This window comes from Falco rusticolus, chromosome 4 (genome assembly GCF_015220075.1).
Source record: "Falco rusticolus isolate bFalRus1 chromosome 4, bFalRus1.pri, whole genome shotgun sequence".
Classification (NCBI taxonomy): domain Eukaryota; kingdom Metazoa; phylum Chordata; class Aves; order Falconiformes; family Falconidae; genus Falco; species Falco rusticolus.
In genome coordinates, this window is record NC_051190.1 from 94,986,748 (window position 1) to 95,006,512 (window position 19,765).

Sequence of the window (19,765 nt, forward strand, 5' to 3'; positions counted from 1 at the left end):
CGAGTTTTGGCCTGTTAATTTTTCAGCTATAAATAGGTACAGTAATTACTTCACCCATCAGTGAACTATTTGGCCTCTCTGCTAAACTGAGGTTTCTTGGCTTTGGTGCTGGGGTGCACCAACACAGCAATGACACCACCTGGCCATGGACATGCACGAGGAGAGGTGAGTCTTTTTGACACATGCTGGGGAGCAGATGTGGTGAGTGGGGCACGTGGGGACACATTTGCCTGTTCGAGCAGCCCTCACTGCTCCAACATGTGTTTCACGCCTTTGCAAGGGAAGGCCAGTGGGGTCGTTCTGAGTCTAGATTTAGCCAGCATTGAATGTCACGGTGAGTTAATGATTGTAAGGAATTTTCAAAATGGAGTGACTTTAGGCGTGTTGAATTGGGTTGACCCGTGGCTTCTTAAAAAGTAGAAAAAAATGGATTCAGGAAAACACACTACCTTACTAATTCATCCCCCCTGTCTGCCCATCTGTTCTTTGTATTACGATATCCCCTGCTTTTTGTTGTATTGCCTTTCCTTCTTGTGTATTTTTGCCATATCAGAATGGAAGTTAGTCATAATAAAGCATACATTAAAATGTCAAGGAGTTTGGAAACACTAGGCTCAGTACCTCAAAGTTTATTCCAACTATCAAAAAATGAAAAAAAAAAAAGTTTGATTTAAACAGCTGTAAAATATTATGTAATGTTGCTATGAAGTCTAGCTAGCTGTTCCAAAAGTTTCATTCAACAAACACACTTGACTACGTTCACAATAAAACCTGTTAGAGTGAAACATCACAACTTTGGTATTTGTTATTTCAACATCACATTGATAGGACTGTTGTTCATTTTTAATAGCTAGCCTTACATGTATTTATTGGGGCACTTTAAATTGGGATTGATCAATAAGTAATCGAAGCTTAAGAACTCCTGCTACACAGTAGATAAAACTATTTTAGAAGCCTTCCGATCATATTGATATTTTAGAACATGCTTTCTTAAGTCAGCGTTTTCAAACTCACCTAATTTAGTCACCTGCAGTGAAATCCTGTCTCTTTTGATTTTGATTTCAGTTTTTCCATTTCGTTGTACAGGATTAAGATTTCACCTATAGTCTGCATTTAGGCACCTAGGTTTGCTGTCTGTTTTTTTAGACATGTCAAAACACACATATTTCCCACTAAAGTCAATAGATGCTATATATGCTCAGCATTCCTAGCACCTGGATTGAATTTGGAATCTAACTCTGCAGATGTTCCATGGAGATAAAGTTCTGCATCTGCCCAGAATTAGCAGCAAGGGCTACACTCAGATGCTGACCTTTGCATATTTTAACCAAATGCTCATATCTCAAGCAACAATCATGTAGGGTTGGGTTGGTGGGTTTTTTTCCTGAACTACCCTATACTCTATTATTCTATTTTCCTATAACACCTCTGTCCCTTTGTTTTAAGCATTCTAACTTGGCACCTGTGTCTTCAGCTCGTGTCAGCATATTACCAAGTACATTGTTGCTGCTACCAAAATCACTCCAGCATATTCTGCCTTGAATTTCTTTCAAGCAAATTTCCTTGGGCTTCTTGTAATGACAAAGATCAATATACTGACGTGAACAATTGTAAATCATTATGTTAACCTACACAGAACTCTCTCTTTTTTTTTTTTTTTTTCTTCTTCTGATGTAGACCCTCTCTATTTTAGAAATTCTCATTTTGTTTTCTAGGTACCAGAACTGCCAAGTCTAATCCTTAGTTTTGCTGCAGGAATTCTTGAAGTTCTTTCAGATGTCTGTCATGAGCTCTTACGAAGTTAATGTAGGTGATCTTACGTGTTAACAGAAATTGGACTCTGCTCTCCATACTGCCTCATCCAAGCACAGCTTAGGAGGAATAGCATAAATGCCATCTTGGAGTTATGTCAACTAGATTTATATCGCTTTTGCTATTTTAATACCTCATATGGCAAATGTTAAGTCAGTCCATAACCAAAATCATCTGCTTTGTCTGTGACCCCTTCTATGGTAAATGTGACCTTCTGATCAGTAAAACTGCAGATAGCCAGTTGTTTTGAGAAGTTCATGAATAGAGACAAGCCTCACTTTATTTATTTATTTATTTATTTATTTGGTATCAGATTTAGAAATATGGAGTCAAATAATAAAAAACTATCCAAATGAACACTGGGCCACATGGAGCCCTATCTTCTCCCTAGTACTGTACATCAGCTGTCAGTTCTGTTTAGAATAATACATCTATTCCAGTTTTCATAACAAAGCTATATTACAGGAAACATAAGTGTTAACTTTTAAGAATCCTACAGATCTGTTTCACTTTAATCTGTCCTTTTAAAAAATACTGATTTTTCAATTAGATGCTTAAATATATTTGAAATTATAACAACAGAAGCCAGCCTGAAGTACAATAAAAAAAGTCTGCTTTCAATGCATTTTTGCTAGACAAACCCACAAGATCAAATACTAACACTGTAAGCATATTTTTGGCACACACGTAAGTATAATCACATAATGCATACCCAGATGCTTATTGGTAAACTACACTTTTGAACGCGCTGAACAAAGGCTGTGATTCCAAACGGCAGACAGATTCAGCTCCAGCAGCTGCAGTAGTGGCTGCCCGAGATGCCTGCCAGAGGTTACCATCCCTCTGCTGCTCCTCAGCTGCCATGGCACTCGGCTCACCAGACTCAGCCACAGCCTAACTCACCCACTGCTACACCAGTGCACTTTCTGAGGAGAGAAGAGATGCCCCATGCAGCTCTCCAGCCTCTGGCAAGAAAGCAGAGCAGGCAACCGGCACAAGGAGTTAAAACCTCTGGCAGCCAAGGCTAGTTCTATCTAGAATTGCAAATCAGAGCCCTAAGATAAAGCTCAGTCAGCTTGAATATGCCTGCCACATATTAGCGCAAACCTACACTCTGTGGCTTGCGGTGGCTTGAAAGGAAAAGCAAACCTTTTAAAAGTAAAGTGCAGCAAAAACGTTTATGTAGAAACTGCCATGAGTTTTTAAGTCGATGAGTTCTGGATTAATAAAACAGGCCAACAAGCCAGATCGTGACCCTCATCGCGCAGGGAAAGTCTTTCCTTTGGGAAATTTCACACTCATACTTTTTTAGGGTTGGTTTCTTTCTGGCCAGTTCTTACTTTCATGGCCTTTTTGGGGCCACTGACCAGTGGGTTGGTGTTCTTGGTTGATGGTTTGGAGGCTCCACTCTGCCCACTGCGTCCTGCATTCGGGTTCTTACTGCGGGCCGTTCGCAGCTTTTGTTCCTGCAGTCTCTGTTCCCACCTCTGTAGAAATGCAGAAGACAAAGAGGCTGAGTGAGGGAAGGACGTAATCATAAATAATTATGGCTTAATCAAAGCTACCCTGAACCACTGAGACTAGAGCCGCTTTTAGCAGCTCTGTGCTCTATCCTACAGGGCCACTGATGTCAGTATGTTCTGGCTGTCTGCAGGGGGAACCTGCCCCGTGTTGCTGAGTGGGGGAATTTCCACGATACCAGGTGATGAGAACAACCGCACATCTCATGTGCATGCTGCACGTGAGTGCACATCTCACTCCTTCTCAGAACTCCAGGGGAGCTGGCACCATCAAGAAGACAGGATCTGCACATTGGAACTCCTTTGCAAACCCCTTCTTTGCTGTCTTACTGAACGTGTTCCTCAGAAAAGTCTGCAGAACACAGGCTATCCTTTCATTATGCATTAAAAGACACCGCTACAAGAGAAAGTGGTATCTGTTTTTCCCTGGGGTGGAGAGGACTGGGCATGAAAGAGCTTATCTTACGGACAGACAACAGAGATGCCCACTGAAATCACAGTGTTCAGAGTTGCAATGGGATGGCTGTGAATCATGCACCTGCAGCTTTATTCAGCAGCATCCCTGAGAAAGTTTGGAAAGCAGTAAGAGCCATGAGCCCACCAAAGAGAACAGCTGTCAGATTTCCAAACCAAAAAGTACAGCGGATAGAAAACAGGTTCTTTCAGTGAGGTTAAGTGGTCCAAAATATGGAGAGATCCATGACCCTGCAGCAGAGCCTGCAGTCTTTCACCTCTAGGAATAGAAATACTTATTTTAATGAAAGCAAGGTAGATAGTAGAACATGGAAAGGGTCTCATCTCTCACCATTATTAATGAACTTTCGATTCTGAAACTCCCAAAGGCAGGAGCTTTTTCCAGTGATCAGAGCAAGAGCAGTGCTCTTCAGCTTTCCTATTTAGTATCTCTGCACTGACCCTGTTGCAACCAAGACTCTTGTCCTGGCTAGAGAAGGGACCGGTCAGGTTGTGGTTATGTTAACAGCCATCTTCTGTGGTCCACAGGAAGCTCAAAAAATCATTTTAAGTGGTAACTCAAGATGAAAGTTGGATTCAAGTCTTCAGAGATGAATGATGGGCATTAAAATGAAGATGACACCTAGCTCCGTACTGGCTATCTTTGTGTAGTCAGGGTCTTCATAAAAAAAACCCTATCAGCAGGCTTTTAGGTGTGTCCCACTCAAGCACGTTTAAAGGAGGATTTACTTTATGAAACCATTAATATCAGAAGGAATGACGCATGCTTTGAGCTGTATTTTGTTTGGCAGTCATGCATCTACTTGACAGTCTGGAAATGAATGTGCAAACAGGTTTCAAGACACAATTAGAAATGACAAAGCAGTGTGAGGAAGCCACTAAAACACACTTTGCCAGTAACAGGCCATTAAGTTGACAGCTAAGGGATTTCAATAATCCGAGTCATATGTCAGTATTCTCCTAAATCCCACATTGCAATGTATTTATTTTTTAAAGATTGAAAGCATATCTTCCTTTTCACACATAGGTTTTACATGAGTAAGTGAGGAGAAAAGGAAATGATAAAAGCGCAATAAGTTGGTCTGTAATCTAAAAGCTTCTACTGCTGGATCCATGAATCTTTTTTCCTCCTCTCTATCAATTGCCAGTCAGCTCATGATTAAAGTAAATATATATGTATGTCCCTGATGCTCTGAAACCCTTTCTAAATTCCAGAAATAAATTTCTTCCATCTCTAAAATGTGGGGAAGAGTCAGACATTGATCCATCCTTTCTGTTATAAAGAGGAGTTTACAAGCAGGGAGTGATAGCAAGTGCTATCCTGAAGACCGAAAAAGCAGAGGCACCTGCTGCTCCTGCCTCCCAGCTCTCCACACTATAGACTTCTCCTTCCATTACTCCCTGAAACCAGTGAGGGGATGCCCAATACTTTCAGTGGGTCTTTAGCGGGAAGTAGCTGGTGCAAAGTCTGTGTCTCCAGCCTGCAATCCTTAATACAGCAAAGCCCATTTATCCAAATTTAAAAAAAAAAAAAAAGTGGATTTCAACTTCCTTTCTTACCTGATGCGGACTGCATACTCATCTGCATATCACCTATCTGACTGTTAACTTGCCTTAGTAGTGATATGAAATAAATTCCTAGAGTCATTATTGTAATAAGCCAGAGTTCACACAAAGATCATATATCCATCTTATTTAGGGACAGTTTCAGATAAAACAGAAATAAAGTTTTTGAGACTACAATTTTCAAATTTTCACTTACACCGATACGTAATTATTATGCATGAAAATATGGAAGTGAAAATAATAATACCCAGAGGTGTTATGGATCTCTGAAAGTCAAGCAAGTTATTCAATGCTGAAGTAGAACAAAGGTGTTTTATCAAGAACATCATCATTCTTTTCATTGGTTGTATTTACCTTAAATCTTTTGTTTAGTTGATCCTTCCATTTTTCAACTAGACATCCATCAAGAAGCATCAACCTGAAAATCAAAAAATAAACAGAAGTTATAGACATTTCTGATTTTGATTCCCGAGATGTCATTCCAGATGATTATATGCAGACTGAGGTTGAAATACACCAGCAGGTACTGGTACTAGCAATTTCTGTGTACCAGATGATAGGCAGAAAAATACTTTTCTTCATCCCTAAATGCTTTCTAATGGATTTCTATGTGCTTATACTGATACTTCTGAAATTCTGTTCTAAACTCTGTAAAAACAGAAAATAGTTTTCCCAAGAAATCAGATTTTAGAGCCAAAACTGCAGTGCATGGCCAACATTGAGAAAACATTTAGAGTCCTTTGTCTCACCTGCAGCTATTCTGCAGGGAAAAGTTGTCCCATCTTGATCACTGTTAACAAAGTTATGGGTTGGGTAACATCCCATGAAACTCTTTAAATGTATATGTACATATATTTTTAATTATGCCCACTATATGTTTGTGTGTTTGTTTGCATGCAGAAGAGTAGTTTAAACTAATGTGTTTTACTTCTGAATTAAAAAAAACAAACAACTTTTTCACATGTACGAGTTAATACAGCTCAGCTGACGAGTGGTAACGTATTAACTGATCACTTGCAATCAACTCCGTTTCTACTTACAAAACGTGAGGACAGTATTATGTATTTCCTACATGTAACTACTTAGCAAGTGCTTTAAAGTGAATTTGGAAGATGTTTGGGCAGTGATACTTGCCTACCACTGAAATCTGGCTAGCTCCTCTATGAAAATAATGAGTCTAGATGTTATGAAATGAACAAATAAAAATATAACTATTAAATGTATATGCCTTAAACAGCTTCTAAAATGGTTTACTCTAAAGCAGTCTGATGTCATACCTTCAAAGTCCCAACCTAGAAACAACCACTGTATTGCACAGGTATGCTGGAATTACTGTATCTCCTCTACTACTAACTATTTAACTATTTTCACTTTCCCCACCCCCTTCTTTTCTTCTCTCTCTCTCTCTCTCTCTCTTTAAAAAAGATACTGGGCTTTAATATGCTCTAATATAATTTACCTAATTCTGGAAGGTCTTACTTATGCATCAGTGTTATAAATCATTATAAATGCACACAATTTCATACAGCACTTTGCCAATGGGTGAAGTTTACACAGCATAGCAGGGCCTGACCTCCAGTTTCCATGAAAGCTTTCCTTCTCACACCAGTTCAAAAAGAGTGCAAAATGCTGCCACTTGTAGGCGTTAGCCACTGTGCATCCACTTTGCCCACACATAAAAAGACTACAGTGAGCGCAAGCCCTAGAGAATCAAGACCAACATGATACACATCTCTTTTTCTTTCCAAGGAGAGATTACAGAATTAACGTACAGGGTTGAAGCCACAACAGGGTGTACATCTGATGCAGCTTCTGTTCAGGTCAAATTGTGGAGTCAGACCCTAACCCTACTGACAGGCAATGGGTGTTTTGCCATTGACTTCAGTGGAGATACAGCTTCCACCCATTTTGCTTCTGGCATTTTAAAAAGCTGCTGTAACTCAAAACCTTCTGTTTGCATGCCACCGAGTTCAACAGGAAACACATATAATAGTTTATGTTTCTTTTTCAAATCCCTTTTAGTACATTATATGAAATTAAAAACCTCAGTGACCTTTAAAAACCATCACAAAATATTTACTGAATGGTGTGCTTTTCCATAGTAATGGAGAGCAGATTGTGATCTTTCACTTTTGAAATCTCCCCTTCCTGACAGCCTTCTGAGGGTCCTCTCCAACAAAGCCCTGCAGCTCAGAGCTCCTCGATCGCAATCTTGGTTGTGGTCCTACGGCGTGACTCAGAGCATGTGTCCCTAAAATGGCTCACACAAATAGAGGGCTCTACATTAATCTTCGTGAAACACTTCCAGACCCGGAGGGGCAAGGTGCTATGTAGTAATAAAATACTATGGCTGTTAGCTCACAAGAAAAGTGAAGGTGATAAGGTATCAGGTGGCAACTTTTAGAAACACCTATAAAATGCTTCTAAAATATCAGCATAAAACTCATTGAAAATACAGATATGGCCCATCAAGTCCTGCACGTAAATGTTTTATGGTCCTTACAAGTGTGCGTGGTCAGTTAACAGTCACATCACTGTATGCAAAACCAGCCTGCACATTTTACAATGTTACACATTTCACAGCCTTCCCTCTGACCCTCAGCACACAGGCACCTGTACCTACCACGCCACAATCTGTCCTGTTGGCCTCTGTCACTGCTGGTGCAGTCGGGGTGCTAACAGGGATGGGATGTCCCCTTCTGCCTCAAGGACCCAGGGAGAAGGGGGAGCTGTGATTCATCACTCCCTCCCCTCCAGACCAGCGCGCTGGATTTCCTTCCATGCCTGGGGCTAGGCTGACTGCCAGATGAAAGGTCTGGTAAAGTTAGTTTTGTTTTGTCTTTTAATCATAGAGCAGGACTGGCAAGCTGCTCTGAGAGTATTTACTTTTCATCTGCCATCCAGGAGCCAGAGCTCCAATGGCTGCAGATTTGGCTTGTCCCGGTACAGCTGCGGGATTAGAAACATCTCACTGATGGCACCAGTCTGAAGCATGGATAGGCCAGTGGAGAAGGCCTGGCTCTGTCTCCAGCAGCTCTGCGGACAGGAGATGTGTATCATCTCCTGTCCCCTCCCCTGGGGTCGGGGAGGCAGAGCTATGCCGTCCACATGGTCCTGCCAATATGGACCACCATCTACAGTCACCATCGGGCTTGTAGCACATGGAGCGGCTCATACCTAAGGAGAGAGGTCCTGGAAAAAACACTCCGGAACAGCTGGAGATGCCTGAACCACTGCACGATGCATTCAGCAACATGCTGTCGGCACCTAATGCCACCAGAGTTTATGTGTGAGCCAGGTTTTGTAAACACTGCATCGTGGCGCAGAGCTGAGGCTGATTAAGTGGAAAAAGTTAATTGTGAATGTAATTGAAACATATAGGTGTATATGTGAGTTACCCTAAGAAAACCTATCAGCAGGACATGCCCACGGTGAGGAAGGGAGCTGTTCCTCATTCCCATCCATCACAGGTAGCTACAACACTTTCCTGCACCACGTTGCCGGGGCTCACCTGGAGCGCCATTCGTAGCACATGATGAGAACATCCTGCTTTGGCTGAAGAGGTGGACACTGGCAGGAGGAATTTGTAAGAAGAGGCACTTGGGACAGAGGAATTGGCGTTGAGGACTTGAGTGTGTCTTTGACTTCCACCACAGTCGTTACCTCGTTGCAGTTCCCTCTCTCTACGCTTTTTACTTTAGCATGAATGACTGCAATTAGAAAAATACAGGCGTGAGAACAACAAATGGCCTTAGACATTGAAACACATTTCAGAATTAAATAAAGCAAATTAAATTGAAATCTGCTGTTTCAGCTGTGAAAATTGAACTACTTCTTCATGTGTGAGCACGTTCGGTGGCTCAGAATAAGAGAGGCCTGATCCCAGTTTGGTTTCCAGTAGGGCTGTTGATAACTGCAAAATGAAACACGTGCTTCAAACTTGGCCAGATCAGGCCAAGTGATTTCTCCTGGAAGCACATGCACAAACAGCTCCTTTGATTCAGACTTGAACAACGAATTGCATGAATCTGATCCATTTTATAGCCACATCTGGGTATTTCCAATTAAGTGATGAATAATTTGCCTCACAGAAAGGGTAAATTCAGTCTTTTCAATAGTAACATAATTTCCCTGTATGGTGTATCCATAAAAAAGCCCTTTTTTTAATATAAAAAAGATGGGAAGGTTTGAAACAAGTAGTCAAAAACTAAGAGGCTTAGGATTGTCATGATTTACTTGGTATATACTTTTTTCAACTTTTGCCTTTGGATTACCCATCAACAGTAAGACACTGACATTAAACAGTCTCTGAAATGGGTTCTTCTGAACACACAAACATTCATATTTTTACCTTTTATTGAGGAATACAGCATGTCTGAATGGATGCCAGAAGGTGTGGCTGTGTAGATTGCCCTGAGGATGCCCCCTGGCTAACTTTGTACCTGCAGACTCTGGCAGTACCTACCACTGCAGCATTTCACCCCTCCTCTCTTGTGAGAAGTACCAGATCAGAGAAATCAAGTACAATTTTTAAACTAAGGACTTTGTCTCTAGGAAATGTCAAAATAGGAAGAGTCTTATTATCACAAAATACTTCAGTACAAGAAGCAGGAGAAGTGAATGTACCACAGAGCGATCAGCCTGCATTGACGCTGTCCCTGGCAGCCACCAGGTCAAAAGCCTTCAAATGGACCTCCTGACATCTGGAATAAACGTCGCATGTAGACAACCAGAGACAAGCAATTGTAACGCAGTCTGGATTTTATGTGCTAACTTTATCAGGGCATGTGTAACAGCCACAAAACACATGAGGGATTTCACTCTTGGAGATTCACAATCCATTTTCAAGTCTGACTTGAAACCAAGTTCTGACCAGCTGGAAGCACAATTTGGCTGTATATATTAAATGATTTCAGAAAAAGTTTGATTTTATTTGTAACTTGTTCTGCCTTGTCTTGTCTCCCAATTAATTTTCTGTATAAGCATTCTATTTCTTTCAGAAAAGGCTGAATAAAAACATCTCTCTCAAAATAAAACCACTTTGATTTCAGAAATTCAATGGAATTAAATTTTGGACCCCAACCTAAGTTTTTATTCAAGCAACACTCCTACTGAGGTCACTGGAATCAAAATTTATATAACTAACACCTGTATTTCATTTGAGAATAGTCATTTTATATCACTGCTTTTTCATATATTTCAGAGAAGCATGGAAGTTCATTGTCCCACCTGAATATATCACTATGTTGTACTGAGAGAAATTAAGAATTAGACTAAAATAAAACGTATTATATAAATGCACCAAAATGCCGTAACAAAAAATAAAAAAAAGTGTACAACTACCTAAGTTAGATGTTTATTTATTAATTATTCCCACCAAACTGGGGTTTGGATTTTTTTTTCTATACTAATAAAGAAGCAAATAACCACAAACTTCCTTCCATTTGATATCAGATAAATAGGAATGGAATGGATATAATAACCGTATTGCGTAAGAACTGAATAAATCCCTTGAAGAAATAACTGTCATCTGAGCAAAAGCCCATAAATTGAAAAGACCATGATACCTCATGTTAAATTCACAGTTAATAGGGGTTTTCTATTGATGTTAGAGACATTTAATCTGGTATTTATCTAATCCTAATCGGAGTTCTTCCTGACTCCCAGCACCAGAAAATGGGAGGGGGGGGGGGGGGGCAAGGGAGAAGAGGGGTGAATATTTAATTGTATTGCCAGTATGTCATGCAACAAATGATAAAGCTATCGGCCAGCTCCTCGGCTGGATGGTGAGCATTGTCACTGAATTCAATTAATCTCTGACAATTCCGCCCCAGATGAAACCCTGGCTGGTAAGTAAAAGAATACAGGAATTTCTAAGTAATAACTTTTTACCTTGCTTCAGCTTCGTTCACACTGATGAGTTTTATTTAGGTGATAAACTTCTGTTTATTCCACCTGCTGGATGGAAACAGGAGCTGGCCGAGCAGCACCTGGTTATGCTCACATTAGACGTAACTGCACTTACTACAGTGACCTTTCCAGTAGTAAGCAGCCTTTCTGCAGGGCGACCTGTTGATGCCAGTGCACACTACCAACATTTCTCTGCTTTTGGCAGAATCGCACTATCCTCTGCGCAACGCCTACTACTGCCTGCACGAGCGGTGGGGTTTGGAAGGGGACGGCTAGGTGCCCTCGGGGGGAAAAAAAAACACTGGGAAAGGCTGCCGCTGGATGGGCCTGGTGTGGGTGCAGCACCCCCAGGGAGCTGCATAACTCACGGGGGGCACAGAGGGGGTAGGACCGGCAAAGGGAAGCACTTTCCCCCGTGCACTTACTGTAGCTGTAGTTCTTGGCCAGGTAGGTCGACAGCGTAGGCTTTGTCTTTTTGCACCGGCATCGCTCTTCAAAGGAAGAGAAGGGGAAACGGTTGAGGGGTGTCAGGGGGGTCTGGCCCCGGGGAGGGGGAGGCAGGGGGCGTCCCAGTCTCACCCTGGCCACGGCTTCTGCAGTCGGGCTCCGGGGGTCTCTCCGGCACCAGCACGCCCTGCGTGAAGTCCGTCCACTTCACATCTGCAAACAGAGGTGCGGCGGGGAAGGAAAGCCGTCGGGGAGAGGCTCCCGGGGCAGGGGCGCGGCGGGTCCCGCAGCCCCCCTGCCCGGGGCGCCCCGCGGGGGTTGAGGGGGTCCGCCCTACCGCCGCCCCCGGGCCGCTCACCCTCCGGCAGGTCGGTGACGATGGCCTCGGGGGAGATGCAGACGCCGCGGTCGTAGACGGGGAGGTCGTCGCAGGCGAGGCTCTCGGGCCAGCTGTGGTTGTAGCGGCGCATGATGGGCTCGCAGCCGTCGCGGGCGCGCTGGCAGACGGAGCGGCACGGCTTGATGGGGTCGTAGAGGAACTCCAGGGTGCAGATGGGGGCGTACATGGCGCAAAGGAAGAAGGCGAGGACCGGGCTGCAGCCGGTGCCCACCAGCTCCTCGTACTGCTCGATGGCGAGGACGGCGTTCTCCTGGGTGCTGTGGTGGAGGTGGTTGGGCATGCGGGTGATGTTCCAGGGCATGGAGCGGCACATGGGGATGCGCACCGCCTCGCACGGCGCGCCCTGCGCCCGCGGGCTCACCCGCAGCCACAGGGACACCGCCACCAAGGCGCGCAGCATCCTCCTCCTCCTCCTCCTCCTCCTCCTCCTCCTCCTCGGCCGCCGCCCGCCGCCGCCCCGCGGGTCGCGGCGGCCCAAGGGCACGGAGCGGCGCTGCCTCCCGGCGCCCGGCTGCAGGCAAGTGGCGGGAGCCGCCGCGCCGACAGCCATGGACATCGCGGGACGGCATTTATACCGGTGGCACGAGTGACGTGGGGCCGAGCGCGCTCCCTTGGCAGCCCCGCTCCTCGGGGGGGGGGGGGGGGGCGTGGGGGGTGTGCGCGCGCGCGTGTGTGTGTTTTGCTGTGCAGGCACGGTGACATCACCTCCACCCCGTTTAATCCCCCGGCGACATCACTGCGTCTCCCGGCCGCGGCTCCAGCTCCGTTTCAGTTTTCATCTGTGTCATAAATTCCTTCAGGTGGAAGAAGGGGGAAGGGGGGGGGGGGGCAGGGAGGGGGGTCAAACCCAAACCACACGCATCTGCTCGGACGCGGGGAGAGGGGAGGAGGCAGCGGGAGGGACGCGGGAGCCGCAGCCGGACCCCGTCCCGTCCCCCCTTCCCCTCCCCGGAGCTGAACTTGGCGCTGCATTTTCCCAAGGGCCACGGAGCAGAAACTTTGTGCGGGCTCCGGCGGCCGGTCCCGCCGCCTCCAGGAGCTTGCAGGGCTCCTCCGCGAGCTCGGCACGGAGGCGGACGGGGATGGGGGGATGGGGGCGGGGGGTGGCTGCTCTTTGGCCGGTTTGCTCGGGCCGGGGGAAGCGGCGGGGCTGACCCGCGCCGGGAGCGGGCGGCGGGGCAGGTGCGGGGCCGCTTTGCGGTCAGCCAGGCCCCCGCTGCGCTCCCCCCGCCGCCTCGGCACCCCCCGCCCCCCAGTCGCATCTGCAAATGGGTGGGAGAGGGGTCTTCAGGCTTTTCTATAGGCTGTTTTTTATTTGTCTTTCCTTGGTGCTGCGGGGCCCCACGCCCCTGGTGCACTGGCATGCCCACGGGGGTGCCAGGGGCTCCCCAGCCCCCCCCCTCTGCTCCCCCGGGCGGTCCCTGTGCGCGGGAAAGACCTACGGGCCCATCCTGCACCGTGGGCAAATGCTGCACCCCAGTCTTTTGAGGGACCCGCTGGGAAAACAAGGTGACCTCAATGCCAGGCTGTTGGCAGTGGCCTGGGAAAGCCCCAGCGCGGCTCAGGGCTACAGGCCCGCCCCCGCGGTGCCCGCCGGCGCTTCCCCTTGCAGAGCCGGGGCCTGGGTGCTGCAGGGCCGGAGCATCTGTGGGGCACCGGCTCGGGGGGGGTGGCGGTGGGGGTGGAGAAGCGCATCCGGAGCGGCCAGGGAAGCAGAGCTGAGGAACCGGGGAGAGCAGCGGGAGGCGGAGGGGTGGGTGCGTGTGCGTGGTGCCCGTGGGGAGCCCCTGGAATTCCTCCCGCGAGAGCAACGTTACAGCGGTTCACCCAGCACGTCCCCCCCCGTCCGTGTATCCCCTCCCTGCCATGCCCCACGCAGCGTGCCCAGAACCCCTGCTCGGGCCTTGCGGGTGCCCCTTTGGCATCACCCTTGGCGGGCCGGTGGCAAGCACACCCTCCCGGCTGGCAAGCTGGGGGGGCACGGCAGGGCGCGAGTCCCCGTCCCTGTCGCCCCGCTGTCGCCCCGCGCCGGTCTGCCGCAGCTCGGGCAGCAGCCGCAGCGCGGGCAGCAGCCGCCTCTCGCCGCTGAGGTGATGCGGGTCTGGAGGCGGGCCGCCCCCGCCCCCCCGGCGCAGTCCTGCCCGCCCGCCTGCGCGCCGTGCGGGGCGGCCGTGCGCGGAGCGGGGCGCGGAGCGGAGCATGGCGCGGGCGGCGCCGGGGCTGCCGCTGCGGCTGCTGCTGCTGGGCGGCCTCCTGCTGCGGGGTGGCGGCGCGGCGGCGGGGGTCGAGCCGTGCCAGGCGCCGCGGCAGTGGGAAGGGCGCACCGTGTCCTACGAGCACGGCACGGGCCGCAACACGCGGGCCGCCGTCTCCTACGACGGCCCCAACCAGCGCCTCCGCATCCTGGAGGAGAGGAAGGCGCTCATCCCCTGCAAGAAGTAGGTGCCCGCGGCGGGACCCCGCGGGGGGCCGGGCCGGGCCGGGCGGGGCGGCGATGGTCGGCGCGGAGCCCCGGGAGGCGCCTCCCGGCCGGGGGGGTGGGTGGGGGAATGTCCCTCGGGCCCCCGCGTTGCGGGGCGGCACCTCCCCTCGGGAGACGGGGGGCTCGGCGGTGGGAAGCCCCGCACCGGCACGGCTGAGCCCTGCGCCGCGGCTGCCGCTGTGTCTGTGTGTGTGTATATATAGCGAGAGATGGATGACCAAGCGTCAGCTTTGTGCCTCCGGGGATAATCCTCTCTCCCAACTCTTGTTTTGCTTTTAAATGGAATGGGAAGCGAGTCCAAAAATACAGCCCAAAATGTGAGGAACCACGGGTGTAATGAGGTATAATGAAGATATTACACTTGAACATGAGATTAATGTCGGGGGTGGGAAGGCGTTTTTTCAGCCCAGGAATTTGCTAACAGGGTCGAGCCACATTTTACAAGTTCTCCGGTGGTTCTGGGTTGCTGGGAGCACTGTGTCGGTGCAGGGTGCCACAGGGATGCTTCTGCCACCCGTGGTACAGCGTGCTTGGTCACTTTGCACAGGCTACCCAGCCCTGCAGGGCCTTCCTGTTCTTGGTTTCTACAGTACATATCTGTTAAGCCCATAACTATCCCAACAAACCCACTGTGTCATTGTGTGTTTCTTGATTTGCTGCAAAGCACAGGAAAAGGCTGCCTGAAGAAGGGCCTTTTTTCTTCTCCTCAGGCTGAGGCCCTGACAGGTTGGGTCATGCAGAAATGATCATCCTGGAGGGGCCTTCCTGAGCGAGGCGTTTCTGGGTTCTGAGCATCAGTGACTCTCCCACACCATGTCAAGACATACCTGCTAGCCTGAGGGTGGCCAGTCTGCCAGTATCTCTGCCTCTCCCACCTAAAACCTGTGCAAATATTAGTGCAACAGTCCTGGGAATGTCTAAGCCATGGTGAAGACCAGCCTGCAAATGCTGCATCATCCAAACTGGATGGTCTCTGCTATTGAGAGATCAATATTCCTTTTTGCTGCTGGCTTAATTTCACCCCGACGATGAAAATTTCTTACCGACATCACATAGTCATTGTTTTAATCTTTCCAAAGTGTATGCTCTTCCTCAGTCCTTTCTCTGACGATCCCCAAACACTCTTAAAACTGTTTTATGTGTTTCGTTTTCAAGCTTAGCCCTTTCCCTCTTCGTGAGCTTTTTTTTTTTATCACTGTTTTCATATAGGAGCCATGTGAAGGATGTTAAAGGCAACATACAGCTGCTTGCTGGTGGTCTGTTAACATATGGCAGAGTCTGACACTGCCTGTGCTCATACTCCCCTTCTTTTAGAAGTCCCAGGCTGACCTTCATGTTTGGCAAGTGTGAAACTGTGCTACAAAGTCTGATATAAGTCTTTTCTAGCTTCTAAGTTATCCTGAGCTCATTTCTTCAAGCTTATGTCTATTTTTTTTTTTAAAAAATATCTTTATTTTCAGATTGAATAATTATTCTGCACTTTCTACTCCGGGCTGTATTTTGACTTTTGCCAAGGTCTGCTCTTTTTACGTTTTTTAATAAATATTTGCTCTGGATGCAGTTTCATCTGGGCTGATAGGGCTAGAAAGAGGCAGAGTGCAGACAGGTGCACTTGAAGCATTTCTCTGTTGGTTTTTCCTGTATAAGTTTTTTACTGTAGACAAGCTCTGACCCCAGGGATCCCTGCTGTTTCCAGGCTGACCATGTTTTCTGCCATCCAAGGCTGGAGGGAGGTTTGGTAATGTGCGCAGCTAGTGTCTGCTAAGGGCGTGACCCAGCTTCCATTGAAGTCAACGGAAAGACTCTCATTGATTTCAATGTGTGTTGGATCGGGTCTGGAGTTGTGATCACAACTTCGTTTCGCTGTGGACATAGTGAGTCATAAACTGAAGCCTTCAGAAGTTACAGGCGAAGGGATTTATCCTGTCTTCTGAAAAATAACCTCTCCCTCACTCTGCTTTGATGTTGGCAAGAAAAGGGTAATTACACTGAGGCAGTAACTACAAAAGCAACAAGAAAAATAGTGTTGTCCTGGTCTCTAAGGAAATTTCAGTCTAAATTCTCATGAACGGACACATTTTGCTCCTATCAGATGTGACTTACATGCAGCAATCAGGGTTGGCCAACAACCAGATTTCTATGCAAAGTGTTTTCTGAAGCTTGCAAATGTGGGCCTTAATCAGACACAGCCCCATTTAAGTTAGTTGACTGAGGTTAATCAGGGACACAAAGATCTGCCTTGTGGAACAGATTGCAGGCTCATAACCACAGGAAAACCTGAAACTTTCAGTTTTCATTGTATATGTATGTTTCAAATTCGTGTAATTTGCTACGTGGCTTTTTCATACCTACATCAACCCAGTATTTTAAGTAAACTCCTGAAAAGTAACCGTAAGGTAAATATCCCATCGCTGCTTCATTAACATCACTTCTTTGCTCGACAGTCATTGCAAGAGCACCTGAGATGCGGTGACTGTGTTGGTCAAGACTGCCCGCTCCCCATCAGCCAGCTGCAGCCTTGTCACCTGCTGCCAGGGCACATGCTTCGCTTGCTGTGCAAAGTGGAGCTGGTTCGTTAACGCAGTCACTGATGGTTGTTCCGGCCAGCTCATTGGGTGTGTGTTTCACTGGGTCATACGGTTCACTGCCTGCACTCCGGCTTGGACTGTGAAAACTACCAATGGTGATCCTAGGCTGAGCTTCTTAGAGGAGAACCTATTCCGCTTGGATTCATCACTGAACTTTCTTTTTCGCTTCTTTTACATCCCCAGTCTTAGCTACAGTCTGCATCCTATGTTTTCCCCACTGTGCCTTGCTGCACTGCTTCTTTCTCCTTCAGGATGAAAATTTTGGGGATAGACAAGGAGGACAGGGACAGTCTTCTCTTTCAGTGTCAGGTAGTCAGTGTCAGGTAGTGCTCTCAGGAGAAGAGAAAAGAAAACAATCAGGTTTTTATTGAGTAGATTGTGCCATTTCCTGTTTGGAAGAGGCCATGCCAGTAGGGTTATCATGTGATGTGAAAGGAGAGCACTTGAAATGGTTCTCTAGAGCTCTCATGGCAGAGCTGTGTCACGTTACCTGTTAAACACAGGACGTGTTTTTTAATCCTTTATTGCCTGCTGCGTAGAGTTACGTCCTTTTGTGCTCTCTGTATATTAATACTTCCTCGCTCTTCTTCAACCCTCTATTGGCCACCATCTCAGGACACTTCACAGAATAGGTAACAGTCATCAGCATGGTGTTGCCTTTGGGGCAAAAGTGTTTCATTTTACGGTAACATCTATGGGTTCAGATTTGAATATGACATCACTGCAAACTGGTGAGAAATTCTGGCACTACAAAGGGCTAAACCCAAAATCCTACTGACTGAATTGTGGCCAGAACTTCATGTGTCCTGCCATCACCTTTCATTTTCTTGGAGAAACGGAGCAAGAGGTGTACTGCCTGGTACTGCTGAAGCCAGTCAACAGATATTAGTGCTCAGTTCTGAAGGAAGAAAAGCATAAAGTGGGAAGCAGAGCAGAAATCACACGGGTGATGGTTGAAGGCTGGGGTGTTACTTGTCACATACCATATTCATAGAGTTCCACTCTTATCTTCCATACCGTTTTTCACTGAGTGATTTTCAGGGGAGGACCAGTAATAGTTTGTCCTATGAGAAATGCAGTGGTGGGGAGAAAAGAATTGTCATGTGGTCAGGAAAGTCGGTAGGAGGAAGAAGATTCATTTGTCTCTTGTATGTGTGTATTTTCACAGTAACCTCTATGGGCCGTTGCGTAGTGTGCAGCACATTGGGGTGCCTACATATTTGAGACTTCTAGGGTTCTTGTCTTAACAACCGTACCTGCAGAGCAGAAAACCAACATGTAGATATCACATCAGTGTTTATTTAAAACCAGAACTGGATGTTGGTAATTTTTTTGTTTGTTTGTTTCAATTGTATTTGCAAAAGACAGGCACAGATAGGGGCAAGATTAACCTCTTTACCTGGCAACAAAAACTGCTAGTACAATAGAGGAGCAACAAAGCTGTGTTTAGAGAAATACGTCTGTTATTCCAGCAGGCTGTTTGCATGCATGTCTCAATCCCTGTCCTTGACTGAAGAGAAGCAGCATATGGTCAGGTGCAAGTATAACAACATTATTCTGGGGAAGAGGTGATGACTTTTCAAAATAAACAGTGTGGGCATGCGTGTCTGACTTATCTCAACTACTTCTTAGTTGTTTTAGGATGTGTGATTGTAAAGGAAAAAACAGCGGTGTCTGAACTATTAAAATCATATAATCCATCCGTTCTGTGGTCATTATGGTGACTCAACAGGCTAAGTATTGTGCTACGCTGAGTGACTGCAAATTTGTTTCCCAGACTTGGTTTTGGGAGTGGTTTCTACAGTTTAACGTTTAGGGGAATGAATGATGGTCATGGGTACAATTTTCAGAATTGGCCAAGTTACTTGGGAACCCAAGCCCCATTTTTCAAGATTATGTAGAGTGTACAAACTTCTGAGACCCTTAATTTGCAGTGAAACATAGAATTGAATTTTCAGCAGTTTCTCTAAATCTAACGCAAGTTCTTGGGATGCAAAATGCTTTATGAGCTGCTGTGTATGTAAGTCCAGTGCTTCATAAGCTGCTGTGTATATAAGTCACTTTTGAGAATAAGAACTAATGGAAGGTACTCAAACCTCCTGCATTTACTTTCCTCCCATAGGTGCCAAGTTCTTTCAGGTGTCTGCTTCTGGTAATGACTGTGAGTTTGGAAAGGTGGCCCTGGAAATCTGTTGCGACAGATGCAGGCTGGCAGGCAGATGCTAGGCAACAGCCTGAAGCGTGCAGCAGTTATTCTAGTGAGAGTTGTGTGATGTTGGGGTACAGAGGACTGGCTGTACAAGCCTCAACTTTTGCGTTTCCATCCTAAGCTGCTTTAAGAGTAAGTTTACTGAGTCCCTCAGTGATGCTTGCTGCCAAGGTGGCCAATTCCTTGGAGAAGAGCAGTGTACAAGAGGGAGCTGTGGTCCATGAGGGCTGTTTGGAGGAACATCTCATCTTGCCCAGACTGTTTGTTTTGTTTGTTTCTGCCTATGAGAGGCAACAGCCATTTCCCTTTCCAAGTTCTTGATCTTGTTGGAAGTCAGCCAGGCTATAGAGTTCAGGG

At 46.9% G+C, this 19,765-nt stretch overlaps 2 protein-coding genes across 2 annotated transcripts in view; one reads left to right on the forward strand and one right to left on the reverse strand.

Annotated features, from left to right (window-relative positions):
* Window positions 1-2,043: 2,043 nt before the first annotated feature.
* Window positions 2,044-12,700, reverse strand: SFRP4 (secreted frizzled related protein 4). The gene is made up of 6 exons (XM_037385404.1): window positions 12,088-12,700; window positions 11,862-11,942; window positions 11,708-11,773; window positions 8,884-9,082; window positions 5,727-5,790; window positions 2,044-3,299 (listed from the first exon to the last, which is right to left on the reverse strand). Exons 1-6 carry the CDS (start codon window positions 12,683-12,685, stop codon window positions 3,111-3,113), a joined length of 1,197 nt encoding a protein of 398 aa, XP_037241301.1. The 5' UTR covers window positions 12,686-12,700; the 3' UTR covers window positions 2,044-3,110.
* Window positions 12,701-14,288: 1,588 nt separating this feature from the next.
* The window catches only part of EPDR1 (ependymin related 1), a 33,595-nt gene continuing 28,118 nt past the window's right edge, over window positions 14,289-19,765 (forward strand). The window contains exon 1 of the mRNA XM_037387116.1: window positions 14,289-14,567. Coding sequence (XP_037243013.1) covers window positions 14,329-14,567 — 239 coding nt within the window. The 5' untranslated portion in view covers window positions 14,289-14,328. The remainder of the gene's footprint in view (window positions 14,568-19,765) is intronic.

Bases quoted from the DNA above. Each gene is read 5' to 3' on its own strand.
- SFRP4 (XM_037385404.1), bottom strand. From the start codon at position 12,685: ATGTCCATGGCTGTCGGCGCGGCGGCTCCCGCCACTTGCCTGCAGCCG. The intron at 11,943-12,087 runs GTGAGCGGCCCG...CTCTGTTTGCAG, and splicing joins CGTCACCGACCTGCCGGAGG to ATGTGAAGTGGACGGACTTC. The intron at 5,791-8,883 runs GTGAGCCCCGGC...TTTGATTTTCAG, and splicing joins TGCTACGAATGGCGCTCCAG to GTTGATGCTTCTTGATGGAT.